Source organism: Boleophthalmus pectinirostris, unplaced genomic scaffold (genome assembly GCF_026225935.1).
Source record: "Boleophthalmus pectinirostris isolate CB_2022bp ecotype Guang Dong unplaced genomic scaffold, ASM2622593v1 HiC_scaffold_3, whole genome shotgun sequence".
NCBI lineage: Eukaryota > Metazoa > Chordata > Actinopteri > Gobiiformes > Gobiidae > Boleophthalmus > Boleophthalmus pectinirostris.
The window spans coordinates 8935590-8963089 of record NW_026571299.1 but is presented as its reverse complement, the minus strand read 5'-3'; the positions used below and the strand labels follow the sequence as shown (position 1 = coordinate 8963089).

The following is a 27500-nucleotide window of genomic DNA, read 5'->3' as shown; positions in this document are numbered from 1 at the left end:
GACAGGACACACACTGCGGTCTTTGGGGACAGGACACACACTGCGGTCTCTGGGGACAGGACACACACTGCGGTCTCTGGGGACAGGACACACACTGCGGTCTCTGGGGACAGGACACACACTGCGGTCTCTGGGGACAGGACACACACTGCGGTCTCTGGGGACAGGACACACACTGCGGTCTTTGGGGACAGGACACACACTGCGGTCTCTGGGGACAGGACACACACTGCGGTCTCTGGGGTCAGGACACACACTGCGGTCTTTGGGGACAGGACACACACTGCGGTCTCTGGGGACAGGACACACACTGCGGTCTTTGGGGTCAGGACACACACTGCGGTCTTTGGGGACAGGACACACTGCGGTCTCTGGGGTCAGGACACACACTGCGGTCTTTGGGGACAGGACACACTGCGGTCTCTGGGGACAGGACACACACTGCGGTCTTTGGGGACAGGACACACACTGCGGTCTTTGGGGACAGGACACACTGCGGTCTCTGGGGACAGGACACACACTGCGGTCTTTGGGGACAGGACACACACTGCGGTCTCTGGGGACAGGACACACACTGCGGTCTCTGGGGTCAGGACACACTGCGGTCTTTGGGGTCAGGACACACACTGCGGTCTCTGGGGTCAGGACACACACTCTGGTCTCTGGGGTCAGGACACACACTGCGGTCTCTGGGGTCAGGACACACACTGGGGTCTTTGGGGACAGGACACACACTCTGGTCTCTGGGGAGGATTTAGTCTTTATAATGTTCGTTTATTTGTGTGTTTTTGTTTGTTTGTTTACAGCTGCTGACGCTGCTGTCGTCACCGCGGCAACCTCCGCCCCCTCCCCCCACCTCCCCCTCCCCCGGGGGTGTGGCCTCCAGCCCTCAGTCTCCACCCACCGCCTCCAGAGAACCAATCACAGCGCGACTCAATGACCTGATGTCGTCAGGCTCCAGGACCAGAAAACAGTGTCTGCGCAGCATCAAGAGAGGGGTCCGATACTACTACTACTACTACTACTACAAATACTACTGCAAATACTTCTACTAACACTACTACTACTACTACTAACACTACAAATACTACTGATACTATTACAACATACAGTATATTAGAATAAACAGGCTCCAGGACCAGAAAACAGTGTCTGTGCAACATCAAGAGAGGGGTCCGATACTACTACTACTACTACTACTACTGCTACTACTACAAATACTACTACTACAAATACTAATGCTAATGCTGATGCTGATGCTAATGCTAGCGTACACACTTTTCCTGTGTTTGTGTCTCTCCTCGTGTACGTCGTGTTTACACCTGTGTATGTCACAGTGGGCGGGGCTTCATGCTTGTGTCTCTGTAGGGAGGGCGGTGCGTTCATAAACAGGAAACAAATCATGCTAATATGCTAACGTGCTAACGTGTGCTAGCTTTGTTTTGCTAACATGTAAATAACGACAAAATAACGACTCATAAATAATATTCTCTCCCTCCTCCCCCTCTCCTCTTCCTCTTCCTCCTCATCTCTCTTCCTCCTCTTCCTCTTCATCGCAGCTTTCTCTCAAACTGGTGAGTTTTATTTGTTTATATTTTTATTTCTGTCCAGACTCTTGGTTTAAACTCATGTGTTTCTGTTAAACACATGTGTTTGTGTTAAACACATGTGTTTGTGTTAAACTCGTGTGTTTGTGTTGTTGTTGTTGTGTTTGTGTCAGAGCTCGAGTCCGGCCGACTGCAGCCACCTGCCCCCAGAACAACGACGCAAGAAACTCCAGACCCGGATCTGCTCCATCAGCCAGGAGATCCAGAGGGAGAAGGAGCAGAGGTAAGACCAGGACCGGGACTGGGACCAGGACCGTGTGTTTGTGTATTTATGTGTGTGTTTATGTATTTGTGTGTGTATTTATGTGTGTGTTTATGTGTTGCTGTAGAGACGCGCTGCTGAAGATGAGGGAGTTGTACGAGCGCAGTCCTCACATGGGGGAACCTGCGAGTGTGGAGCCCCGCCTCCAGGAAGTGCACCTGAGTCTGCAGAGGCTGGAGGACGAGCTACACAACAACCAGGTACATGACCTCTGACCTGTGGCCTCTGACCTGTGACCTCTGATCTATCATCTATAATCTGTCATCTGTACAGTACTAAAGATTTACACAACAACCAGGTACATGACCTATAATCTATAACACACATGCGCACACACACCAGTGGTCTCCCACACAAGTCCAGACCAGACCAATGTGACAAACTGTGATCGTTCGGTCAGGTGCCATTGCTGTGCCCCTCAAAGTGTCGTGTGCCGCACCACCGGACGCCACGGCAGGACTCACCTGGTGCCCACAAAACACCTGGTGCCTTCACAAACACCTGGTCCCCACAAACACCTGGTCCCCACAAACACCCGGTGCCCACAAACACCCGGTGCCTCCACAAACACCTGGTCCCCACAAACACCCGGTGCCCACAAACACCCGGTGCCCACAAACACCCGGTGCCTCCACAAACACCTGGTGCCCACAAACACCCGGTGCCCACAAACACCCGGTGCCTCCACAAACACCTGGTGCCCACAAACACCTCCACAAACACCTGGTGCCTCCACAAACACCTGGTGCCTCCACAAACACCTGGTACCCACAATCACCTCCACAAACACCCGGAGCCCACAATCACCTCAGCAAACACCCGGTGCCCACAAACACCTGGGGCCCACAAACACCTCCACAAACACTTGGTGCCCACAAACACCTGGTGCCTCCACAAACACCTGGGGCCCACAAACACCTGGTGCCTCCACAAACACCCGGTGCCCACAAACACCCGGTGCCCACAATCACCTCAGCAAACACCTGGTGCCCACAAACACCTGGGGCCCACAAACACCTCCACAAACACTTGGTGCCCACAAACACCTGGTGCCTCCACAAACACCCGGTGCCCACAAACACCCGGTGCCCACAATCACCTCAGCAAACACCTGGTGCCCACAAACACCTGGGGCCCACAAACACCTCCACAAACACCTGGTGCCCACAATCACCTGGTGCCCCACGACCTGTGTGCAGTCCTGCTCCTGGTCTCAGTCCCGGTCTCAGTCCTGGTTTAGTCACGGTCCCGGTCTCGGTCTGTTTCAGGTCTGGTTGTCAGAGACCGAGAGTCGACTGAACTCCACGCGACGTCAGAGCTGCGGAATCACGAGCGAAAAAGAAACGAAGAGGAGCAGGTGAGGATCATAACCAGACTAACAGGGGTCCAAAGAGAGGATCATAACCAGACTAACAGGGGTCTAAATAGAGGATCATAACCAGACTAACAGGGGTCCAAAGAGAGGATCATAACCAGACTAACAGGGGTCCAAAGAGAGGATCATAACCAGACTAACAGGGGTCTCTTCTCTCTCTGATTGACTCGTCTAACCCCGCCCCCTCTCTCTGATTGGCTCAGCCCGGACGGCAGTTACACGGAGGACCAGGGGGCGGAGCTTCAGTTTAAATCTCGGAGTTCAGAGTTTGACGACGACTTCGATGACGAGCCGCTGCCGAGTATCGGGACGTGTAAGAGTCTGTACGCCTTCCAAGGTACTAAGAATACTACGAGTACAACGAATACTATGAGTACTGCAAATACTACAAATAGTATGAGTACTACGAATACTACTACTATAACATTTTAAATATGAACACTTCTTACTTCTACAGCATTATGTTTAAGATACAAGTACCACAAATACTACTGTAGTACTTCTGTACTTCTACTGTAGTTCTTATACTGTAGTACTTTGTGTACTCAGGGCAGACGGAGGGCACTCTGTCGATGCGTGAGGGGGAACTACTTTCTGTGGTGGAGGAGGACAAAGGCGACGGCTGGACCCGGGTGCGCCGCAGCCTGGAGGAGGAGGGATACGTACCCACGTCCTACATCAAAGTGTTTCTGGACTCCAGCGCCGCAGGTGAGCGGGTCAGACCCGGGTCAGGGCCAGGTCAGACCCGGGTCAGGGCCGGGTCAGGGCCAGGTCTGGACCTTGTGTTACTTGTGCGTGGCGTTACTGATCCTGTCGTCTGATTGGTCACAGGTTTCGTTCAGAGCCGTTTGGTGTGAGACTCCGCCCGCTGCTCGTCTGGACCAATCAGAGCGCTCACGCCAGCCGCAGAGGGAGAAGTGGGCATAGCCGTGTTCGCGCCGACCAATCAGAGCCTTCATTTGTCTGTACATAAACCAATGGCTGCCTGACCCCGCCCCCGTGACCCCGCCCCTTGCGCTTCATTGGCTGTTTTTTATTTAAGGACGACCACTTCCTGTAAAGTTTCAAAATAAAAGCCTCTGCCTCAGACGGGTGTATGTGCCGCTTTAACCTCTGACCTCTGGGGTCGGAAAAGAAAACTACCACTTGATGACATCACAAGGTGGAAGATGGAGTTTTAGAGATGTAACAGACTCAGAATAAAGAAACACTCAAACAAACACAATTCCAGCTCTGAGTGTGAGTGATCATGAACATTATGAAACTACAAACTTATAATGAAAAAAAAAAAAGGTTTTCAAAAAAATTATGAACCAAAATAGAAAAAAAAAAGAAAAGAAAAAGGAAAAAGTAAAGAAAAAATAGGGGAAAAAATACAAGAACTTGAGAAGAAATGAATGAAAAATGACAAACACCAAAACACAAAAACACAACACAAAACAACAAAACACAACAACACACACAACAAAACAACAAAACACAACAACACACACAACACAACACACAACAACAAAACACACATCACACTGTATCTACACAACTGTACACAGAAACACGTGCGGTAGCTCATCTCGACAGGACTCCGGAGTGTCCGTCGGGAGGCGCTGTGACCAGAGTCCGGGGGTAAACCCACAGACAGCGGCTCTTCCTCCGCCGCTCCGCCGCTCCCGGAGCCTCTGAGCGCGGCCTGACTTCTCCTCTGCTCCCGCTCCGCTCCGGTCCGGTCCGGTTCTCTTCTGTTCGGGATGTTGACGCTGTACGCGGACCTCCTGTCGCAGCCGTGCCGCGCCGTGCGGATCCTGCTCCAGTGCACCGGGACCGCGCACGCGCTCCGCTCCGTGGCGCTGCGCAAAGGTCAGAACCGGGGGGACACACGGGGGGACACACGGGGGGACACACGGGGGGACACACGGGGGGACACACGGGGGGACACACGGGGGGACACACGGGGGGACACACGGGGACAGGGTTACACACGGGGACGGTCACGGTACGGTGGAGACGCGGCGAAGACGCGGTGAAGACGCGGTGAAGACGCGGCGTTGCTTTTGAACTTTGTCACGATAAATTTAGTCTTTTACTGCGTTAGATCCGGACTCCTAATAAAAGCGCGTTCCTTTAAGAACATTTGTACGTTCTGAGTGTGAACACGGGAAGGTAAACCCGCACTGACACCGGTCCAAACCCGCACACGACCCGGTGAAGAGTTCGGCTGCGGAGAAAATGGGTTAAATGACCCGTTTCATCCGGATGACCTGATTTAACCTGCAGGAGGAGCCGGTGAACTGTGCCCCAGTTGGAGAAGGAACTTTTATGTTCCTGTTTTCACTTTATCTTTTCTTCATCACACATGAACCCAGAGAAAACTGCAACATGAAATTTATTTTATGTGTTTATTTATTATTATTCTTAATATTATTATTATTTATTTGGATTATTCTCTATTGATCCTGTCAGTGACATTAGAAGATGATTTATTTATTTTCTGTTATTGTCAAACTTGTGTCTCTGAAGTTATTTATTTACAAATATTACGGGGGCAAAGGACAACAGTTCTATTTGGGAATTTACAACTATTATTATTATTATTATTATTATTATTATTATTATTATTATTATTATTATAGTGACTGTGGCTCCTGTGAACTTCATCTGACTGGAGCTGAACTCTGACGTCACTCAGGACACTTCCTTATATACTTACCTCTGACCCCTGACTTCTGACCTCTGACCTTTGACCCCTGACCTTTGACCCCTGACCTCTGCTGTTTCCTCCAGGAGAACATCTGACTCCAGACTTCTCCAAACTCAACCCCATGAACAAAGTCCCAGTGCTGGAGGACGACGGCTTCGTGCTCACAGAGAGGTCCTGAGAGTCCGGGTTTAGTCCTGGTTTAGTCCTAGTTTTAGTCCTGGTTTAGTCCTGGTTTAGTCCTGGTCCTGACCTGGTTCTGACCCGGTTCTTCACAGTGATGCCATCCTGAAGTACCTGGTGGGGCGCTGTGCTTTGCCCGAGCACTGGTACCCGACCGACCCCCAGAGCCGCGCCCGAGTCGACGAGTACTGCGCCTGGCACCACACCAACACCCGCCCCCACGCCGCCAAAGTATTTATACTGGAGGTACTACAAGTACTACAAGTATTACTACTACTACTACTACTACTACTACTGTTACTACCAGATCTGACCTCAGATCAAGCTCTGACAAGGACGTTCAGTCCTGGTTCAGTCCTGGTTCAGTCCTGGTTCTGCTCCCTCAGGTCCTGGTCCCGGCTCAGACCCGGTCTCCCGTGGACGGTCCGGCTTTAGCCCGGGCCCTGTCGGACTTGGACCGGACTCTAAAGCATCTGGAGTCGATGTTTCTGCGGCGAAAGGCGTTTCTGTGCGGCGATGACATCACCATCGCCGACCTGCTGTGTGTGTGCGAGCTCATGCAGGTACCAGCCAATCACACGGCGGGAGGGTTTAAACGGGCCAGTCACACGGCGGGAGGGTTTAAACGGGCCAATCACACGGCGGGAGGGTTTAAACGGGCCAATCACACGGTGGGAGGGTTTAAACAGCGGCGTGTTTATGTCTCATGTGTTTGTACAGACGTGTCTCTCTCTACATCTGTTACATTTACACACACGCACACACACATATACACACACACCCCTACACATGCACACACACACACACACATACATACACACATACACACACATACATACACATGCACACACACATACATACACACATACACACACACCCCTACACATGCACACACATACACACACATACATACATACACACACATACACACATACATACACATTAACTTCTTAGGTTCTTTTTAAAGACAATGCAGTAAAGTGTATTTACCTTGTTGACATGTTTCAGCTGCAAGCATCTTCAGAACTGTCAATACACACATACACATACACACACATACATACACACATACATACACACATACACACACACATACATACACACATACACACACATACATACACACATACACACATACACACACATACATACACACATACACACACATACATACACACATACACACACACATACATACACACATACACACACACATACATACACACATACATACACATACATACACACATACACACACATACATACACACATACACACACACATACATACACACATACACACACATACATACACACATACACACACAGATTCCATGTGGATGTGGACGCAGGTGTGTGTTTTATATATATGACATATACATAAAACACATATTTTACATTGTACATATTTTACATACACACACATGTACTGTATGTTCAGCCTCTAGGGGGCGACAGAGACGTACTGGAGTCCCGCCCACAGCTGCAGCGCTGGAGGAGCCGCGTCCAATCGGCCGTGGGCCCCGCCTTCGACCACGCCCACTCTGTCCTCTACGGCGTCCGAGACCGGTACCGAGCCAAGACCAGCCGGGCCAAGCTTTAGTCCAGAGACCGAGTCCAGACCGAGTCCAGACCGAGTCCAGACCGAGTCCAGACCGAGTCCAGACCGAGTCCAGACCGAGTCCAGACCGGATTTTTTTGATCCGCTTCTGTAAAATCACTGCACTACAAGAATTTTGATTCAGATTCTGATTTTGTCCAATCGACATCTTCAAATTAAACACACAAACACACACACAGAGAGACACACACACACACACACACAAACATTTGGGGGGCTCCAGTTTTAATGTGAAGAAAATATTTTTTTGAATCTATTTTCCTAAAATTTTATTTTATAAATAAATAATGTCATAATAATTCTGTTTCATTTTGTTCAATATACTTTGATAAAAAAAAAAAAAAAGTGTTCCTCATGCCAAAGTATTTTCCATTAATTGTATTTATTATATATTTATAATTATAATATATATATATTTTGTGTATATTGCTGGATGTAAAACACGCGCACGGAGGCGCTCGTCAACTCGCGGTGCACTGTGGGAAATGCAGTCCCGTGTCTCGTGTGTGTGACGTCATCAGCGCGCGCCTCGGTGCCGGTGAACATGTCGGTGTTTAGGACCGGACTGACCCTCGCGGCGGGAGCGGTACTCGGAGCGGGACTCAGCGCGCTCCTCAGGCCGAGCGAGGAGCGCCTCAGCCCGGACTCTGTGCTGTCCGTGTGCCCGGTGCTCCCGGTGCCCAGCGTGCCCGGCGTGCACGCGGCGGAGCTGAAGGTCAGTGCGGGGGGTGGAGGTGCGCGCATGGATAAGGATCCAGAATCAATGATCCGGCGGCGTCCGGGGACGATCACATGACATTTTAAAAACTGTTGAATTACTCACTTTGAATTTTTTAACTCTGTAAAAAATAAATAAATAAATAAGTTTACATTTAGTGTTTAAAATTCAATGTTAAAAAAAAAATTAAAAAAAATCACCTTTTAAATATTCAGCCCAAATATTTTCAAACCTCAGATTCAACAGACAAAATCCAGAGTGTAAAATCCAGAGTGTAAAATCCAGAGTGTAAAATCCAGAGTGTAAAATCCAGAGTGTAAAATCCAGAGTGTAAAATCCAGACGCCGCGGCATAAAACGTTCACTGTCCAATTTGAGGCTTGAAAATATTTGTGCCGAATATTTAAAAGTTGTTGTTTTTTTTTATTATGAATTTGAAACATATTGAAAAAGTTCACTTAAAAATTCAGCAACTACAATTCTGAATCTTTATTATTTAATTATTTTATTTGATGATTAAAAATGTTTTGTGGAGGATTTTAGAAAAGATTAATTAAAAGAAGAAAATATAATAAAGGAAAAATCGACCTGGAAACAGATTTGTAATGACTGAACCTCTGACCCCTGACCCCTGCAGGTCCCTGGCTCTGGCGCTCTGGTCCCTGGCTCCAGTCCTGGTTCCGGTCCCGGTCCTGTGGCTCTGATGAAGTACGGGTTTCCATCTCCATCGTCCATTAAGACGCGTCAGTCGTACGTGGCGGCGTACGACCCGAGGACACGCCTCCCGCTCTGGGTCCTGGAGCGACTCGACTCCGCCTCCATCAGCGGCCAATCAGATCGCAGCAAGAGCCAGTTCAGGGAGGACCCCAGGTAAGTCTAACACACCTGGATAACACACACACACACACACACACACAACACACTCCCCCTAGAGGCCGCGCCAAGTACTGCAGCTCCCTTGAGCCCAGAAACAACCTGACCTCTGACCCCAGACCTATGTGTGTGTGTGTGTGTGTGTGTGTGTGTGTGTGTGTGTGTGTGTGTAGGGGTGTATGTGTGTGTATGTGTGTACGTGTGTGTGTACGTGTGTGTGTATGTAAATGTGTGTATGTATGTATGCGTATGTATGTATGTGTATGTATGTGTGTATGTATGTGAGTGTGTATGTGTATGTATGTATGTGTATGTATGTATGTGTGTGTGTATGTGTATGTATGTATGTGTATGTATGTGTGTATGTATGTGTATGTATGTATGTATGTATGTATGTATGTATGTGTATGTATGTATGTGTGTGAGTGTGTGTGTATGTGTGTGAGTGTGTATGTATGTATGTGTATGTATGTGTATGTATGTATGTATGTATGTATGTATGTATGTATGTATGTATGTGTATGTATGTATGTGTGTGAGTGTGTGTGTATGTGTGTGAGTGTGTATGTATGTATGTGTATGTATGTGTATGTATGTATGTATGTATGTATGTATGTGTATGTATGTATGTATGTGTATGTATGTATGTGTATGTATGTGTGTATGTATGTATGTATGTATGTATGTATGTATGTATGTATGTGTATGTATGTATGTGTGTGAGTGTGTGTGTATGTGTGTGAGTGTGTATGTATGTATGTGTATGTATGTGTATGTATGTATGTATGTGTATGTATGTATGTGTGTGAGTGTGTGAGTCTCTGTTCTTCTAGTTTCGCTCTAAATCCAAACTGTGATTTTTATTTGTGAAACGTGGAGCAAAACTTCAGATTCAGGATTTTTATGAAATGATCAAAGTTTGGAAATAAAGTGTCGGAGAAGTGGAGTCAGTGTGGAGAATCTGCAGCTTCAGGTTCAGCTTCAGGTTCAGCTTCAGGTTCAGCTTCAGGTTCAGCTTCAGTTCAGCTTCAGCTTCAGGTTCAGCTTCAGGTTCAGGTTCAGGTTCAGCTTCAGCTTCAGGTTCAGGTTCAGCTTCAGGTTCAGCTTCAGGTTCAGGTTCAGGTTCAGCTTCAGCTTCAGGTTCAGTTCAGCTTCAGGTTCAGCTTCAGGTTCAGGTTCAGCTTCAGGTTCAGCTTCAGGTTCAGGTTCAGGTTCAGCTTCAGCTTCAGGTTCAGCTTCAGGTTCAGCTTCAGCTTCAGGTTCAGGTTCAGGTTCAGGTTCAGTTCAGTTCAGGTTCAGCTTCAGCTTCAGGTTCAGCTTCAGGTTCAGCTTCAGGTTCAGCTTCAGGTTCAGGTTCAGGTTCAGGTTCAGGTTCAGGTTCAGGTTCAGGTTCAGGTGGATCCGTGTTCTGTGTGGATGTAACAGACACACGAGACCAAACAAACTCAACTTACTTTAAACTACGACTCAAACACTTGTTGTCTCTCGTGTCCTTTTGTCTCACGTCTCATCTCTTGTGGACGCAGCGTTCACGAGTTTCACCGAGCGACAAACGCCGACTTCAAGGGGAGTGGCTTCGACAGAGGTCACATGGCAGCAGCGGCCAATCACAAGTGGAGCCAGAGCGCCATGGACGACACCTTCCTCCTGACCAACGTCGCCCCCCAGGTCTGGTCCTGGTTTAGTCCCGGTTTAGTCTCGGTCTAGACCTGGTTTAGACCTGGTTGAGTCCCAGTTCAGTCCCGGTCTAGTCCCGGTTCAGTCCTGGTTTAGTCCCGGTTCAGTCCTGGTTCAGTCCTGGTTTAGACCTGGTTTAGACCTGGTTGAGTCCCAGTTCAGTCCCGGTCTAGTCCCGGTTCAGTCCTGGTTTAGTCCCGGTTCAGTCCCGGTTCAGTCCCGGTTCAGTCCTGGTTTAGTCCCGGTTCAGTCCTGGTTCAGTCCTGGTTGAGTCCCAGTTCAGTCCTGGTTTAGTCCCGGTTCAGTCCTGGTTTAGTCCCAGTTCAGTCCCGGTCTAGTCCCGGTTCAGTCCTGGTTTAGTCCCGGTTCAGTCCCGGTTCAGTCCTGGTTCAGTCCCGGTTTAGACCTGGTTCAGTCCTGGTTCAGTCCTGGTTTAGTCCCGGTTCAGTCCCGGTTCAGTCCCGGTTCAGTCCTGGTTTAGTCCCGGTTCAGTCCTGGTTCAGTCCTGGTTGAGTCCCAGTTCAGTCCTGGTTTAGTCCCGGTTCAGTCCTGGTTTAGTCCCAGTTCAGTCCCGGTTCAGTCCTGGTTTAGTCCCGGTTCAGTCCTGGTTCAGTCCTGGTTTAGACCTGGTTCAGTCCTGGTTCAGTCCTGGTTCAGTCCTCTGTGTGTCCAGGACCCCGACCTGAACCAGAACCTGTGGAACCGTCTGGAGCAGATGTGTCGGGCTTTGACCAAACGTCACGGCGTCGTGTTTGTGGTGACGGGGCCACTGTTCCTGCCCCGCCCCCAAAGCGACGGGCGCCTCCACGTCTCCTACCCCGTCCTCGGGCGCAACCACGTCGCCGTGCCAACACACTTCTTTAAGGTCAGACCTGGACTACTGGTTCCGCAGTGGACCAGACTGTAGGACCTAACTGGACTCTTGTTCTCATCCAGAGCTGTTGTGTCCCTCAGGTCGTGATCCTGGAGCTTCCTGATGCTCAGGGGGTGGAGCTTCGGTCTTACGTCATGCCCAACTGTCCAATCCCGGAGCAGACGCCACTGGAGCACTTCCTGGTTCCCATAGAAACGGTGGAGCGGGCGTCAGGGCTGCTCTTCGTCCAGAACATCCAGAGGGCGACGAAGAGCATCAGAACTGTGCACCACCAGAACCTCCAGAACCTCCCGAAGCTCCCTCAGATAAAAAACCACTGACACTACAGCTCCCATCATGCTCTGCTCCTCAGGACTGCCTGGAATGTTCCGCAGTGGAGCATTAAACTCCTCTATGTTCTCATTTATATTATTATTTATATTAAACATCTACGCACTGTGTTCCTCTGAGCGAGCTCGCCTCGCCACAGACCTGACCTGCAGTTCAATTCAAAAAGTTTTCCACATGATCATGAAGAAATGAAATTCTGTTTTAATTTATCTTCTGAATAAATAAAAATCAAATCAAAGTAAAAGTGGAGCATTTTTCTCTGGGCTCAGACTCACCCCAAGTGTCAGAGGAGAATTTATCAGCCTGAAGAGTCTGGAGTGTGTGTGTGTGTGTATATGTGTGTGTGTGTGTGTGTGTGTGTGTGTGTATGTGTGTGTGTGTGTGTGTGTGTGTGTGTGTGTGTGTGTGTGTGTGTGTGTGTGTGTGTGTGTGTGTGTGTGTGTATATGTGTGTGTGTGTGTGTATGTGTGTGTGTATATGTGTGTGTGTGTATATGTGTGTGTGTGTGTATATGTGTGTGTGTGTGTATATGTGTGTGTGTGTGTATATGTGTGTGTGTGTGTATATGTGTGTGTGTGTGTGTATGTGTGTGTATGTGTGTATGGTGTATGTGTGTGTGTGTGTGTGTATATGTGTGTGTATGGTGTATATGTGTGTATGGTGTATGTGTGTGTATGTGTGTATGGTGTATGTGTGTGTGTATGTGTGTGTGTGTATGTGTGTGTGTGTGTATATGTGTGTGTGTATGTGTGTGTGTGTTTGTGTGTGTGTGTGTATATGTGTGTGTGTATGTGTGTGTGTGTGTGTGTGTGTGTATGTGTGTGTGTGTGTGTATATGTGTGTGTGTATGTGTGTGTGTGTGTGTATATGTGTGTGTGTATGTGTGTGTGTGTTTGTGTGTGTGTCGGGCTCAGAGACTCAGTTGAGTCTGAAGTTGAAGTCTTGAGTCTGGAGAAGTTGGACTGAGGATCCCACAGTTTAAATCACAGAAACATCTGGAGCCACTGGAGCCGCTGGAGCCGCTGGAGCCGCTGCTGTGGCCAGTTCTGGTTCTGCTACAAACAAACCCAGAGGTCGTTTACATAAAATAAATGTTGCTTTAATAATTGAGTAAATACTTTTTTTATTCAAGTCCCTCCCCTAAAAAAACCCTCATCTTTACTCTAAGAAATCTGCTCTGTGTGTCAGGTGCCCTCTCTCCCCGTGTGTCAGGTGCCCTCTCTCCCCGTGTGTCAGGTGCCCTCTCTCCCCGTGTGTCAGGTGCCCTCTCTCCCCGTGTGTCAGGTGCCCTCCCTCCCCGTGTGTCAGGTGCCCTCCCTCCCCGTGTGTCAGGTGCCCTCTCTCCCCGTGTGTCAGGTGCCTCTCTCCCCGTGTGTCAGGTGCCCTCCCCTCCCCGTGTGTCAGGTGCCCTCCCTCCCCGTGTGTCAGTGCCCTCTCTCCCCCGTGTGTCAGGTGCCCTCTCTCCCCGTGTGTCAGGTGCCCTCTCTCCCCGTGTGTCAGGTGCCCTCCCTCCCCGTGTGTCAGGTGCCCTCCCTCCCCGTGTGTCAGGTGCCCTCCCTCCCCGTGTGTCAGGTGCCCTCCCTCCCTGTGTGAAAAATGAAATGAGCTCAGATTTTTTGTTTGATTTTGTGGTGTTTCATTAAAACTTTTTATTAAAATAGTAAAAAAAACAGGAGGGGGCGTGTCTCTTCGGGAGGGGGCGTGTCTCTTCAAGAGGGGGTGTGGCTCTTCAGGAGGGGGTGTGGCTCTTCAAGAGGGGGTGTGTCTAGTCCAATGAGGTTCATTTGGTCTTCTGATAGTTTATGTTATTAGGTTCTTTTTTTCAGACCAAGAGTTTCACAGTCACAGAAACATCATGTGACTCTGAAGAAGATTCTGAGGAAGACTCTGAAGAAGACTCTGAAGAAGACTCTGAAGAAGACTCTGAAGAAGACTCTGAGGAAGACTCTGAAGAAGACTCTGAAGAAGACTCTGAAGAAGACTCTGAGGAAGACTCTGAAGAAGAGCGCTAGTGAGCAGTCGAAACTGTCTGGTATGAAAACAACCCTTGGTCTGAAAAAGAACCTAATAACATAGGAGGTGTGGCTCAGCAGGAGGGGGCGTGGCTCTTCAGACGGGGGCGTGGCTCTTCAGGAGGAGGAGGGGCATCAGGTACAGGGGTGTGGCCATAAAAGGGCGAGGGGCGGAGTCAGTGGCGTCCTGTGAACATCCTTCAGTCTCCAGACACAACTCCTGCTCACAGAATGAACCTACGCAAACAGAGAAATAATCCACATTATAGATGAAATAATAATAATAAAGATTATAGATGAAATAATAATAATAAAGCTTATAGATGAAATAATAATAATAAAGATTATAGATGAAATAATAATAATAAAGATTATAGATGTAGTACATCTGCTACAGATAAAACTGCAGAGTTCTGACGCTTAAAAGTGACTGTGCACACAAGAGCGAGTGCGAGAGTGAACGTGTGTGTGTGTGTGTGTGTGTGTGTGTGTGTGTGTGTGTGTGTGTGTGTGTGTGTGTGTGTGTGTGTGTGTGTGTGTGTGTGGACTCTCTTAAAAAAGAGGTTTTTAATCTCAGTGGGATTTTTTTCCTTGTGAAATTAAAGTTAAATAAAAAAATAACCCTAACCCCCTAACTGCCCTCCCCGTGTGTCAGGTCCCTCCCCGTGTGTCAGGTCCCGCCCCGTGTGTCAGGTGCCTCCCCGTCTGTCAGGTGCCCTCCCCGTGTGTGTCAGGTGCCCTCCCCGTGTGTGTCAGGTGCCCTCCCCGTGTGTGTCAGGTGCCCTCCCCATGTGTCAGGTCCCTCCCCGTCTGTCAGGTGCCCTCCCCGTGTGTGTCAGGTGCCCTCCCCGTGTGTCAGGTCCCTCCCCGTGTGTCAGGTCCCTCCCCGTGTGTCAGGTCCCTCCCCGTGTGTGTCAGGTCCCTCTCTCACCGGTGTAGTTGGAGGGGCAGGAGCAGGATGTGAAGTCCACACAGGTTCCTCCGTTCTGACACTGGAGCAGATCCTCGTCACAAACGTTTTCTAAAATAAAGAAATGAAATAAAACAAAAGTTTAAATCTGGACCTGTCAATCAAACTTCGCCCCCCCCCACCTGCCCCTCACCTGCCCCCCACCTGCCCTCACCTGCCCCCCCCCCACCTGCCCCTCACCTGCCCCCCCCACCTGCCCCTCACCTGCCCCTCACCTGCCCCCCCCACCTGCCCCTCACCTGTACAGCCGCTCTCTCTCCGGTTGTATCCGCGTTCACACAAGTCGCAGCGCCTCCCGGTGGCTCCGCCTTTACAGGGACACGCCCCCGACTCGGCGCAGACGGAGCTGAGGGCCCCCAGGGGGTCACAGAGGCATTCTGGGAAAAAACATACATGAGCAACAGGGGCGCGGGGGTCGTGTGTCGTGTCGTGTTACCTGTACAGGCCAGTGCGTTGCTCAGGGGCACGGAGGCGTTGCGGTAGAAGCCCGGGCGGCACAGGTGGCACTGGCGCCCCCTGGTGTTGTGTTTGCAGCTCACACACGTCACCACCTCCAGGAAGTCGATGAAACTGCAGCGGTTTGAGTGATCATTACACTCGCACGCTGAAGGACACGAGGAGACGAGGGGACGAGGACACGAGGGGACGAGGACACGAGGGGACGAGGAGGAGGGGAGACGAGGAGGAGAGGAAGTGAGGAGACGAGGATATGAGGAGACGAGAGAGAGAGAGTTGTTATAACAAACACCATTCACCTCAATTTTCCCTAAAACATCAAATAAGTCTGAGCTCTTCTAGACTCTGAGCTCCTCTAGACTCTGAGCTCCTCTAGACTCTGAGCTCCTCTAGAGTCTGAGCTCCTCTAGAGTCTGAGCTCCTCTAGACTCTGAGCTCCTCTAGACTCTGAGCTCCTCTAGACTCTGAGCTCCTCTAGACTCTGAGCTCCTCTAGAGTCTGAACTCTCATCAGAGGAGGAACAGGCTCTATAGGGGAAAGACGCCTGAAGCCTTTGGGTTCAGTAGGAGGTCAGATGTTCAGCAGGTCAGAGGTGGTGGGTCAGAGGTCAGAGGTCAGAGGTGGTGGGTCAGAGGTCAGAGGTCAGAGGTGTTGGGTCAGAGGTCAGAGGTCAGAGGTGGTGGGTCAGAGGTCAGAGGTCAGAGGTCAGGGTCAGGTCAGAGGTGGTGGGTCAGAGGTCAGAGGTCAGAGGTGGGTCAGAGGTCAGAGGTGGTGGGTCAGAGGTCAGAGGTCAGAGGTGTTGGGTCAGAGGTCAGAGGTGGTGCTTGTACCTGTGAAGGAGACGTAGGCGAGCTTGGACAGAGCGCTGCTGGAGCCTGGGATCAGGATCTTCTGAGTCACTGAGGAAAACAAACAGATGAAGCTCAGGTCCCAGGATGAGGCCCAAGGTCTGCAGATGTGACCTCAACACAAACCTTTCCTCTCATACTTCTCCTCCTTCTTCTCCTCCTTCTCCTCCTTCTCCTCCTTCTTCTCCTCCTTCTTCTCCTTCTTCTCCTCTTCTCCTCCTTCTTCCTCCTTCTTCTCCTCCTTCTCCTCCTTCTTCTCCTCCTTCTTCTCCTCCTTCTTCTCCTTCTTCTCCTCCTTCTCCTTCTTCTCCTCCTTCTCCTCCTTCCTCTCCTCAGTCCTTCCCTCTTTTCCTTCCTTTGTTTCCTCGGTTCCTTCCTCCCTTGTCTCTTTCTTTGGTTCTTTTTTACTTTCTTCTTTCCTCTCCTCCTTTTTCTCCTCTCTCCCTTCTTCCTCTCCTCCTCGTCTGGTTTCCTTCTTTGCCTCCTCCTTTGTCTCCACTTTCGTCTCCTTCTTTGTCTCCTCCTTCCTCGTCTCCTTTGTCATATCTTTTGGTTCTTTTTTCTCTTCCTTCCTCTCAGGTCTGGTCTCAGGTCTGGTCTCAGGTCTGGTCTCTGGTCTGGTCTCAGGTCTGGTCTCAGGTCTGGTCTCAGGTCTGGTCTCAGGTCTGGTCTCAGGTCTCAGGTCTGGTCTCAGGTCTGGTCTCTGGTCTGGTCTCAGGTCTGGTCTCAGGTCTGGTCTCAGGTCTGGTCTCAGGTCTGGTCTCAGGTCTGGTCTCAGGTCTGGTCTCAGGTCTGGTCTCAGGTCTGGTCTCAGGTCTGGTCTCTGGTCTGGTCTCAGGTCTGGTCTCAGGTCTGGTCTCAGGTCTGGTCTCAGGTCTGGTCTCAGGTCTGGTCTCAGGTCTGGTTTCAGGTCTGGTCTCAGGTCCGGTCTGGTCCGGTCTCAGGTCTGGTCTCAGGTCTGGTCTCAGGTCTGGTCTCTGGTCTGGTCTCTGGTCCCTCATCAGGGGAGGGGAAGGAGAAGTCGACTGGAGCGTAGTCCCTCTCAGACCCTCCAGAATCTGGTTTGGGTCTTGGTTGTGGTTGTGGTTCTGGTTGTGGTTGTGGTTCTGGTGCTGGTTCTGGTCCTGGCTGTTGTCCTGGTTCTGGTCTTGGTTCTGTTGGACACAGAGTTGAAGCAGAGACAGTTTGATCACATTGTTCTTTACCATGAAATCTCCAAAAAGTAAATTCACAAATGTTGCTTTTGCTCCTGGTCTGGTTCTGGTCTAGTTCTGGTCTGGTTCTGGTCTAGTCCTGGTCTAGTTTTGGTCTGGTCCTGGTTCTTTACCTTCAGCTCTCTCAGGAGGCAGCACCAGCGCAGGGTCTGTATCTGGACTTTCAAGGGTCTCAGGAAAACTTGGGTCTGGGACCAGGTCTGGGACTGGTTTAGGGTCTGGGACCAGGTCTGGGTCTGGTTTAGGGTCTGGGGTCTGGAGGGAGGGACCCCCTACTGGAGGCTCAGAGGACTCTGTGGTCTGAAGGTCCACAGAAGAAACATCAGAGGCAGGATCTGAGGACTCAGGTCCAGTCTCTGACCCAGTCTCAGGTTTAATCTCTGGTCCAGTTTCTGGTCCAGTCTCTGGTCCGGTCTCTGGTCCGGTTTCTGGTCCAGTCTCTGGTCCAGTCTCTGGTCTGGTTTCTAGTCCAATCTCTAGTCCAGTGTCTGGTCCAGTTTCTGGTCCAGTTTCTGGTCCGGTTTCTGGTCCAGTTTCTGGTCCAGTCTCTGGTCCATTTTCTGGTCCGGTCTCTGGTCCAGTTTCTGGTCCGGTTTCTGGTCCATTTTCTGGTCCGGTCTCTGGTCCAGTTTCTGGTCCGGTTTCTGGTCCAGTTTCTGGTCCAGTCTCTGGCCCATTTTCTGGTCCGGTCTCTGGTCCGGTCCCTGGTCCGGTTTCTGGTCCGGTTTCTGGTCTGGTTTCCGGTCTGGTTTCTGGTCTGGTTTCCGGTCTGGTTTCTGGTCTGGTTTCTGGTCTGGTTTCCGGTCTGGTTTCTGGTCTGGTTTCTGGTCTGGTTTCTGGTCCGGTCTCAGATAGTCCCGGGTTTGGATCGGACAGTTCTACACGAGACTCAGGTTCAGGTGAGACTGGAGACGTCCCCTGAGACTCAGAGGGACCTGGACCTGGACCAGGACCAGGGTCTAGACCTGGACTAGGACTGGGGTCTGTTGGGGGAGGGTCCTCAGACAAAGGGACTAAAACTGTGTAAGACTCTGAAACGGAAAAGCCAGGATCAACAGGATCTAAACCAGACTCAGAGGGGTCTAAAGATGGACCAGGACCAGGGCCGATCCAGACCGGGTCAGAGAGGGCGGGGTCAGAGAAGGAGGGGGCGGGGTCAGAGGATGAGGGGGTGGGGTCAGAGGAGGAAGGGGCGGTGTCAGAGAAGGAGGGGGCGGGGTCAGACGAGGAGGGGGCGGGGTCAGAGGATGAGGGGGTGGGGTCAGAGAAGGAGGGGGCGGGGTCTGGAGACTCTTTGCTCAAATCGTCAGGAGGGGGCGCTGAGTCAAAATCTGTGGAAAAATAAAAACATTTGAGTCCAGAGTCTAGACCAGGACCAGGGTCTGGACCAGGACCAGGTGTGGACCGGGTCTGGGACCAGAGGGTTTGGGCAGGGGGTCTGGAGGGACCAGATCAGGACCAGATCTAGACTAGAGGTTTTAGCAGAACCTGACCTGAATCAGAAGAGTCTGGTTTGGATCCTGCAGGTGGCGTCTGTGAGTCAGAGGGGGCGGGGCCTGTAGTCTCACCTGAAAAAAACATGAGAAGTTTGTCCTGTACGCAGCCCCTCCCCCTGTACACAGTCCCTCCCCCTGTTATGGGACATTAAAGAGCACGTACCCTCAGGCTCCTCTGCAGCTTCACCTGAAACACAGTCGGGTCGTTAGCTCAGGTCAGTAACAGTCAGAGAATTTGATTTAGGGTTTAGGGTTCTGAAGGTTCTGAAAGTTCTGAAGGTTCTGAAGGTTCTGAGGGTTCTGAAAGTTCTGAAGGTTCTGAAGGTTCTGAAGGTTCTGAAAGTTCTGAAGGTTCTGAAGGTTCTGAGGGTTCTGAAGGTTCTGAAGGTTCTGAAAGTTCTGAAGGTTCTGGGGTTTCTGAAGGTTCTGAAAGTTCTGAAGGTTCTGAAGGTTCTGAAAGCTCTGAAGGTTCTGAAGGTTCTGAAAGTTCTGAAGGTTCTGGGGGTTCTGAAGTTTCTGAAGGTTCTGAAGGTTCTGGGGTTTCTGAAGGTTCTGAAAGTTCTGAAGGTTCTGAAGGTTCTGAGGGTTCTAAAAGTTCTGAAGGTTCTGGGGGTTCTGAAGGTTCTGAAAGTTCTGGGGGTCTCACAGATGTTGGCGGTCCCCTGTGGCAGTGGCAGGTACGTCCCTGCCCTCCACTCCCGGCGGGTGAAGCCCTGTCGGCAGCGCTCACAGTCTGCACCTGTTGTGAAGTGGTCACAGTCGCAGACGAGAGTCGAGTCCCGGAGCGAACAGGAGGAGGCATGCAGGTTACACCTGCACCTGACAGGGACAGACAGGGACAGACAGGTGAACAGACCAAACTTACACCTGACAGGGACTGACAGGGACAGAAAGGTGAACAGACCAGACTCACACCTGACAGGGACTGACAGGGACTGACAGGTGAACAGACCAAACTTACACCTGACAGGGACAGACAGGGACAGACAGGTGAACAGACCAAACTTACACCTGACAGGGACAGACAGGGACAGACAGGTGAACAGACCAGACTTACACCTGACAGGGACTGACAGGGACAGAAAGGTGAACAGACCAGACTCACACCTGACAGGGACTGACAGGGACTGACAGGTGAACAGACCAAACTTACACCTGACAGGGACAGACAGGGACAGACAGGTGAACAGACCAAACTTACACCTGACAGGGACTGACAGGGACAGACAGGTGAACAGACCAGACTCACACCTGACAGGGACTGACAGGGACAGACAGGTGAACAGACCAGACTTACACCTGACAGGGACTGACAGGGACTGACAGGGACACAGTAACACAGCAGGGTTCACAGCAAAGTTCAGTCATGATAAAAACTGAAGGACTTTACATATTGTCAGGAGGTACTCCCTTTGGGTAATATAGTTACTCTTTAGTTACTCTTTCCTGGCAGGCACCTGTCTCACCTGGCAGGCACCTGTCTCACCTGGCAGGCACCTGTCTCACCTGGCAGGTACCTGTCTCACCTGGCACACCTGTCTCACCTGGCAGGCACTCACCTGGCGGGCACCTGCACATTGCTGATGGCGTAGTAGTACATGAGCAGTCGGTCTTTCTGGACGTAGGTTCCTCCGAGCGCCGGACGCAGCAGACGGAGCCTCAGGTCAGTGAAGCTGAAGAAGTCCCTGAGTCCGGGACTCGAGTCCAGTCTGGTCCACAACGAGTCCATGTTCAGGAGCTTTGGACCCGCCAAGACCGAGAGACGAGACCGAACCTCAAAGACCACCTGCTTCTCCTCCTGAAGACCAGAGAGACCAGAGTTAGACCAGAGAGACCAGAGTTAGACCAGAGAGACCGGAGTTAGACCGGAGTTAGACCAGAGAGATCGGAGTTAGACCAGAGTTAGACCAGAGAGACCAGAGTTAGACCAGAGTTAGACCAGAGAGACCGGAGTTAGACCAGAGTTAGACCAGAGAGACCAGAGTTAGACCAGAGTTAGACCAGAGAGACCAGAGTTAGACCAGAGTTAGACCAGAGTTAGACCGGAGTTAGACCGGAGTTAGACCAGAGTTAGACCGGAGTTAGACCAGAGTTAGACCAGAGAGACCAGAATTAGACCAGAGTTAGACCAGAGTTAGACCAGAGAGACCAGAGTTAGACCAGAGAGACCAGAGTTAGACCGGAGTTAGACCAGAGTTAGACCAGACAGACCAGAGTTAGACCAGAGTTAGACCAGAGAGACCAGAGTTAGACCAGAGTTAGACCGGAGTTAGACCAGAGAGACCAGAGTTAGACCAGAGTTAGACCAGAGAGACCAGAGTTAGACCAGAGTTAGACCAGAGAGACCAGAGTTAGACCAGAGTTAGACCAGAGAGACCAGAGTTAGACCAGAGAGACCAGAGTTAGACCAGAGTTAGACCGGAGTTAGACCAGAGAGACCGGAGTTAGACCAGAGTTAGACCAGAGTTAGACCAGAGTTAGACCAGAGAGACCAGAGTTAGACCAGAGTTAGACCGGAGTTAGACCAGAGTTAGACCAGAGTTAGACCAGAGTTAGACCAGAGAGACCAGAGTTAGACCAGAGTTAGACCGGAGTTAGACCAGAGTTAGACCAGAGAGACCAGAATTAGACCAGAGTTAGACCAGAGAGACCAGAGTTAGACCAGAGTTAGACCAGAGTTAGACCGGAGTTAGACCGGAGTTTGACCAGAGTTAGACCAGAGTTAGACCAGAGTTAGACCGGAGTTAGACCAGAGTTAGACCAGAGAGACCAGAATTAGACCAGAGTTAGACCAGAGTTAGACCAGAGTTAGACCAGAGAGACCAGAGTTAGACCAGAGTTAGACCAGAGAGACCGGAGTTAGACCGGAGTTAGACCAGAGAGACAGGAGTTAGACCAGAGTTAGACCAGAGAGACCGGAGTTTGACCAGAGTTAGACCAGAGTTAGACCAGAGTTAGACCGGAGTTAGACCAGAGTTAGACCAGAGAGACCAGAATTAGACCAGAGTTAGACCAGAGTTAGACCAGAGAGACCAGAGTTAGACCAGAGTTAGACCAGAGAGACCGGAGTTAGACCGGAGTTAGACCAGAGAGACAGGAGTTAGACCAGAGTTAGACCAGAGAGACCGGAGTTAGACCAGAGTTAGACCAGAGTTAGACCAGAGTGTCCAAGACTCTCGGCTGGAGGTCACATGACACGACGACAAAGTGGATCATGAATCTCCAGCCGATGGACCTGCTGAACATGGTGTTGGTTCTGTACAAACTGTGACTCACACAACAGAACCACAAAACCACAGAACAACAGAACCACAAAACCACAGAACCACAAAACCACAGAACCACAGAACCACAGAACCACAAAACCACAAACCACAGAACCACAGAACCACAGAACCACAGAACCACAAAACCACAAACCACAAAACCACAGAACCACAGAACCACAGAACCACAGAACACAAAAACACAAACCACAAAACCACAAACCACAAAACCACAAAACCACAGAACACACAGAACACAGAAACCACAGAACCACAGAACCACAGAACCACAGAACCAACAAACCACAGAACCACAGAACCACAGAAACCACAGAACCACAGAACCACAAGAACCACAAAACCACAAAACCACAGAACCACAGAACCACAAAACCACAGAACCACAGAACCACAGAACCACAAAACAACAGAACAACAGAACCACAGAACCACAAAACCACAAAACCACAAAACCACAGAACCACAGAACCACAGAACCACAGAACCACAGAACCACAAAACAACAGAACAACAGAACCACAGAACCACAAAACCACAAAACCACAAAACCACAAAACCACAGAACCACAGAACCACAAAACAACAGAACAACAGAACCACAAAACCACAGAACCACAAAACCACAGAACCACAGAACAACAGAACCACAGAACAACAGAACCACGGAACAACAGAACCACAAAACAACAGAACAACAGAACCACAAAACCACAGAACCACAAAACCACAGAACCACAGAACCACAAAACCACAAAACCACAGAACAACAGAACCACGGAACAACAGAACCACAAAACAACAGAACAACAGAACCACAGAACCACAAAACAACGGAACCACAGAACCACAGAACCACAAAACCACAGAAACCACAGAACCACAGAACAACAGAACCACAGAACCACAGAACCACAAAACCACAAAACCACAGAACCACAGAACCACAGAACACCACTCAGGTTCCACTTGTGTCCTCACTTATCCTCTCAGATGCTTCCTTGTGTCCTTACCTTGGCTCCTACCCACTGCGAGTACTCCTCGGTGCAGATGACCCGAGTCAGGTTTGAAGGTGAAAGGTCAGACACTTTTTTTGGAAACATCCCAAAAGTTTCCAAACAGTCGTCGGCGTAAAACTGGTACGGCTGCCACGTCTGCCCTGGGGCAGAAAAAGAGAGGAATGTGAAATACAGAAGTAACAACGACGGGACTAAACCGGGATGAACCTGGGTCTTACCTCGGTCCAGGGACTTGTCCAGGACCAGGGCGGAGGGGCGTCCGGACTCGAAGGTCACGATGATGTCGTCGGTGGTCTCCAGAGTCTTGTTCCAGGACAGAGTGACGTTGGCCAATAGTGGCTCAGGAAAACGAGACCATGTGACCGTCTGCCAATAGGTGACGAGCCCGCCCCTTTCCCGATCGCCCATCAGCTGAGGGGGGTGAGAGAGGTCGGGACTCGAGGCGTCGCATTCGTCACTGCACAAGTACGGGTTCTCCTGAAAACACACACACCGAGTCTAAACCGGGTCTAAACCGGGTCTGAACCGGGTCTGAACCGGGTCTGAACCGGGTCTGAACCGGGTCTGAACCAGGTCTAAACCAGGTCTAAACCAGGTCTAAACCGGGTCTAAACCAGGTCTAAACCAGGTCTGAACCAGGTCTGAACCAGTCCCTCGGATGAGATCCACAAAGGTTTTAATTTAAATGACCTAAGGCCCTGACGTCTCCTGGACTGAGCTCATCCTCTGATGGACAGGAGCGTCTGACAGGAGCGTCTGACAGGAGCGTCTGACAGGAGCGTCTGACAGGAGCGTCTGACAGGAGCGTCTGACAGGGGCACGTATTATCTGTTACATAAGGGTGAGTTGTACAGGTGTAGGGAGTATTATATCCCACTCTGACCTCTCTCCCTCTGACCTGGTTTAGTCCTGCTCTAGTCCTGCTTTAGTCCTGCTCTAGTCCTGGTCTAGTCCTGGTCTAGTCCTGGTCTGGGTCTGTACCAGGCTGCAGAACTTCTCAGGTGGGTCTCCACAGGTGACTCCTGCAGGTTCCACTCGGATTTTCATCAGGTCCTTCATGTCGCGGCTCTGAGGCTCACAGGGTCCAAACTGAGTCCAAGGACCGGATTCTGAGGACCGAACCAGACTGCACCACGAGAACGGACCTGAAGACGACCAGAGGGTTAGACCTGAGTTAAACCTGGGTTAGTCCTGGGTTAGACCTGGGTTAGTCTTGGGTGAGTCCTGAATTAGTCCTGTTTTAGTCCTGGTTCAGTCTTGGTGTAGTCCTGGTTTAGTCCTGGTTTAGTCCTGGGTTAGTCCTGGTTTAGATCGGCTGTAGTCCGGGTTTAGACGGGGTTTTGGACTCACTTGAGTTTTGGGCGGAGCCTGGTGGAAAGGGGAGGAGCCAGAGGGGGAGGGGCCAGAGCCAGAGGGGGAGGGGCCAGAGCATGGTGACGTCATAGGTTGGGGGCCAATAGGAGCGTGGCAGAGAGGCACATGACCCGGTCCCAGGTCACAGGTCCCAGGTCAGTCCTGATGGTTCTGAAACACAAACAGACACTCAGAGACTCTGTGCCTTTGGGCAGGACACCTCCTCCTCCTGCAGCTACGAGGTCTCAGGTTCTACTGACGCTGTGGAGGCGCTCTGAAAGGTCCAAAATCACAAAACGAGAACCTCAGATCTAACCCTAAAACAGAACCAAACAGAACCAAACAGAACCGAACAGAACCAGACAGAACCAAACAGAACCAAACAGAACCAGACAGAACCAAGCAGAACCAGACAGAACCAAACAGAACCAGACAGAACCAGACAGAACCAAACAGAACCAAACAGAACCAAACAGAACCAGAACCAGACAGAACCAAACAGAACCAAACAGAACCAAACAGAACCAGACAGAACCAAACAGAACCAAACAGAACCAGACAGAACCAGACAGAACCAAACAGAACCAAACAGAACCAGACAGAACCAAACAGAACCAAACAGAACCAGACAGAACCGAACAGAACCGAACAGAACCAAACAGAACCAAGCAGAACCAGACAGAACCAAACAGAACCAAACAGAACCAGACAGACACTCACACACAAACACACACACACACACACACACACACAACTTTCACACTCAGTCATGTGGGGGAAGTGTCTTGCTTAAGGACACAACCATAGTTTTTGCTCTGGTGCCTACTGTGGATCCTAATGTTCCAAAGTCTCCAGACCCAGACCAGACCCAGACCAGGTCCAGACCAGGTCCAGACCAGGTCCAGACCAGACCCAGACCAGGTCCAGACCAGGTCCAGACCAGGTCCAGACCAGGTCCAGACCAGGTCCTGAGGAGGTTTGGTTTTCGTGGTGAGTCTCTGTGGTTCAAACTGAGACTGTGGAACGTTCAGGAGGAAGCGTCTCGTCTGGACGTGTTGCACCGGTGGATCTTCTCACAGCTTCACGCTGGAGCCTGAGGGCCACAGTCTGGACACTTGATTTAAATGAAGTTTATAAAGTGCACTCACCTTCAGTGTCCTTCTCGTCTCCTTGTCTCCTCGTGTCCTCTCTCCTTGGTCTCTTCTGTCCTTCGTGTCTCGCTCAGGTGCTGCTTTGGCCATTGGAGTTTAAAGTTTCCTCTCCTTGTCTCCTTGTGTCCTTGCCTCCTTTTCTCCTCCTCTCCTTGCCTCCTTGTCTCCTCGTCTTATTTCATGGTTGTAAATGTTTGTAAATGAACAGTATAAAATCCTCTGAGTCTCTGTGACACTTTAGTCCAGGTTTAATCCTTATCCTCTCTCCTTCTGTCACACCTCCTAACCCCTCCTCCTCCCCCCAAACCCCCTCCTCCCCCCTAACCCTCCTCCCCCCCAACCCCTCCTCCCCCCAACCCCCCTCCTCCCCCCTAACCCTCCTCCTCCCCCTAACCCCTCCTCCCCCCAACCCCCCTCCTCCTCCATCGTGGCACAAATTATTTTTATTAAAATAATTTCCTTTCATTAAATGTGTCTGTGTTTATTCTTTTTGATTATTTTGAGCGGTAAAACTCCAGGTTATGTATAAATTCAGATCATATATTATTTAGTCACACACTGCATATTTTTATTTATATTTTTATTCTCGCACAGTCTGTGTTTTGGGCCAATCTGAACCGTCACGTGTCACGTGTCCAGAGCACTGAAGGTTTTATTTTATTTCATAACAAAAAAGTCTAATTTATTTGTATATTCCTGAAATAAAAGCAGAGACAAAATCATGATTTTACTCTTTAAAAAAAAATCTAAAAACTAAATTTTTTGTGCTAAAAGGAATTACGCAGCGACGTCACTTCCTCCACGCACCGGAAGAGAAACTCGGAGGGAAGATGGCGGACGCGGTGAACGTCGGTGTGAATCTGGACGCGTTTAATCACGCGATCAGCGGCGTGCACGCGCTTCGCTCCAGCGTCACGCGCGTCTTTGAATGTCTCCGAGACGGACTGAAGCTCCGAGAAAGTCTCGAGTCCCGAGAAAAACAGTTTGTGCAGGAGTTTCAGGAGCATCTGCAGGCGGTCAACAGGGACCTGAAGTAAGAACCACTAAAACTACACAACACAACCACACTCTTGAGAGTCCTGCGTGCTGATTGGCTGGTTTCTGTCCTGACCTGACTCTCTCCTGTGATTGGACAGTGAGTTGGAGCGGCTCAGCGGATTGGTCGGTCGGCCGTCAGAGTCCCACCCCCTCCACAACAGCGGACTCCTGAGTCTAGACCCGGTCCAGGACAAAACCCCCCTGTACTCACAGCTCCTGCAGGCCTACAAGTGGTCCAACAAGGTACTGAACCGGGTCTGAACCGGGTCTGAACCGGGTCTGAACCGGGTCTGAACCGGGACTGAACCAGATCTAACTCGGGTCTCTCTCTCAGCTCCAGTTCCATGCAGGTCTGGCCTCCAGTTTGTTGAACCAACAGTCACTCAAACGCTCGGCCAATCAGATGGGAGCATCGGCCAAGAGGCGGCCCAAAGTCCAGCCCTCCACTT

The 27500-nt window shown here is 50.5% G+C and overlaps 7 protein-coding genes across 8 annotated transcripts in view; 4 read left to right on the top strand and 3 right to left on the bottom strand.

Moving 5' to 3' along the window:
- The window catches only part of fnbp1a (formin binding protein 1a), a 14292-nt gene extending 10169 nt beyond the window's left edge, over positions 1–4123 (top strand). The window contains 8 exon segments of the mRNA XM_055160653.1: positions 807–998; positions 1560–1574; positions 1721–1830; positions 1937–2069; positions 3138–3226; positions 3388–3581; positions 3794–3952; positions 4076–4123. Coding sequence (XP_055016628.1) covers positions 807–998; positions 1560–1574; positions 1721–1830; positions 1937–2069; positions 3138–3226; positions 3388–3581; positions 3794–3952; positions 4076–4101 — 918 coding nt within the window. The 3' untranslated portion in view covers positions 4102–4123.
- A 737-nt stretch (positions 4124–4860) lies between these two features.
- On the top strand, positions 4861–8038 carry gstt2 (glutathione S-transferase theta 2). Its single transcript, XM_020934775.2, has 5 exons — positions 4861–5098; positions 6023–6110; positions 6215–6365; positions 6506–6682; positions 7560–8038. Exons 1-5 carry the CDS (start codon positions 4990–4992, stop codon positions 7719–7721), a joined length of 687 nt encoding a protein of 228 aa, XP_020790434.2. The 5' UTR covers positions 4861–4989; the 3' UTR covers positions 7722–8038.
- A 216-nt stretch (positions 8039–8254) lies between these two features.
- endog (endonuclease G) lies at positions 8255–12454 on the top strand. The gene is made up of 5 exons (XM_020934763.2): positions 8255–8454; positions 9094–9326; positions 10856–10997; positions 11680–11871; positions 11961–12454. The coding sequence occupies exons 1-5, from the start codon at positions 8284–8286 to the stop codon at positions 12198–12200; spliced, it is 978 nt and encodes a 325-aa protein (XP_020790422.1). The 5' UTR covers positions 8255–8283; the 3' UTR covers positions 12201–12454.
- Positions 12455–13895: 1441 nt separating this feature from the next.
- LOC129410958 (netrin-G1-like) lies at positions 13896–17040 on the bottom strand. Its single transcript, XM_055160101.1, has 8 exons — positions 16978–17040; positions 16905–16923; positions 16623–16664; positions 16479–16547; positions 15629–15796; positions 15432–15569; positions 15154–15243; positions 13896–14459 (listed from the first exon to the last, which is right to left on the bottom strand). The coding sequence occupies exons 1-8, from the start codon at positions 17038–17040 to the stop codon at positions 14320–14322; spliced, it is 729 nt and encodes a 242-aa protein (XP_055016076.1). The 3' UTR covers positions 13896–14319.
- LOC129410957 (proline-rich protein 2-like) lies at positions 16790–19291 on the bottom strand. The gene is made up of 3 exons (XM_055160100.1): positions 19204–19291; positions 17824–19041; positions 16790–17650 (listed from the first exon to the last, which is right to left on the bottom strand). Exons 1-3 carry the CDS (start codon positions 19289–19291, stop codon positions 17415–17417), a joined length of 1542 nt encoding a protein of 513 aa, XP_055016075.1. The 3' UTR covers positions 16790–17414.
- Positions 19163–26300, bottom strand: ntng2a (netrin g2a). The gene is made up of 8 exons (XM_055160924.1): positions 26011–26300; positions 24860–25033; positions 24491–24654; positions 23728–23986; positions 23504–23649; positions 20766–21004; positions 19370–20025; positions 19163–19278 (listed from the first exon to the last, which is right to left on the bottom strand). Exons 2-7 carry the CDS (start codon positions 24939–24941, stop codon positions 19413–19415), a joined length of 1503 nt encoding a protein of 500 aa, XP_055016899.1. The 5' UTR covers positions 24942–25033; positions 26011–26300; the 3' UTR covers positions 19163–19278; positions 19370–19412.
- A 526-nt stretch (positions 26301–26826) lies between these two features.
- The window catches only part of med27 (mediator complex subunit 27), a 4519-nt gene continuing 3845 nt past the window's right edge, over positions 26827–27500 (top strand). For both annotated transcript variants that reach the window (XM_020934774.2, XM_055160926.1), the window contains exons 1-3: positions 26827–27046; positions 27150–27294; positions 27386–27500. The exon at positions 27386–27500 is cut by the window's right edge and continues 16 nt beyond it. In XM_020934774.2, coding sequence (XP_020790433.2) covers positions 26844–27046; positions 27150–27294; positions 27386–27500 — 463 coding nt within the window. In that variant the 5' untranslated portion in view covers positions 26827–26843. The remainder of the gene's footprint in view (positions 27047–27149; positions 27295–27385) is intronic.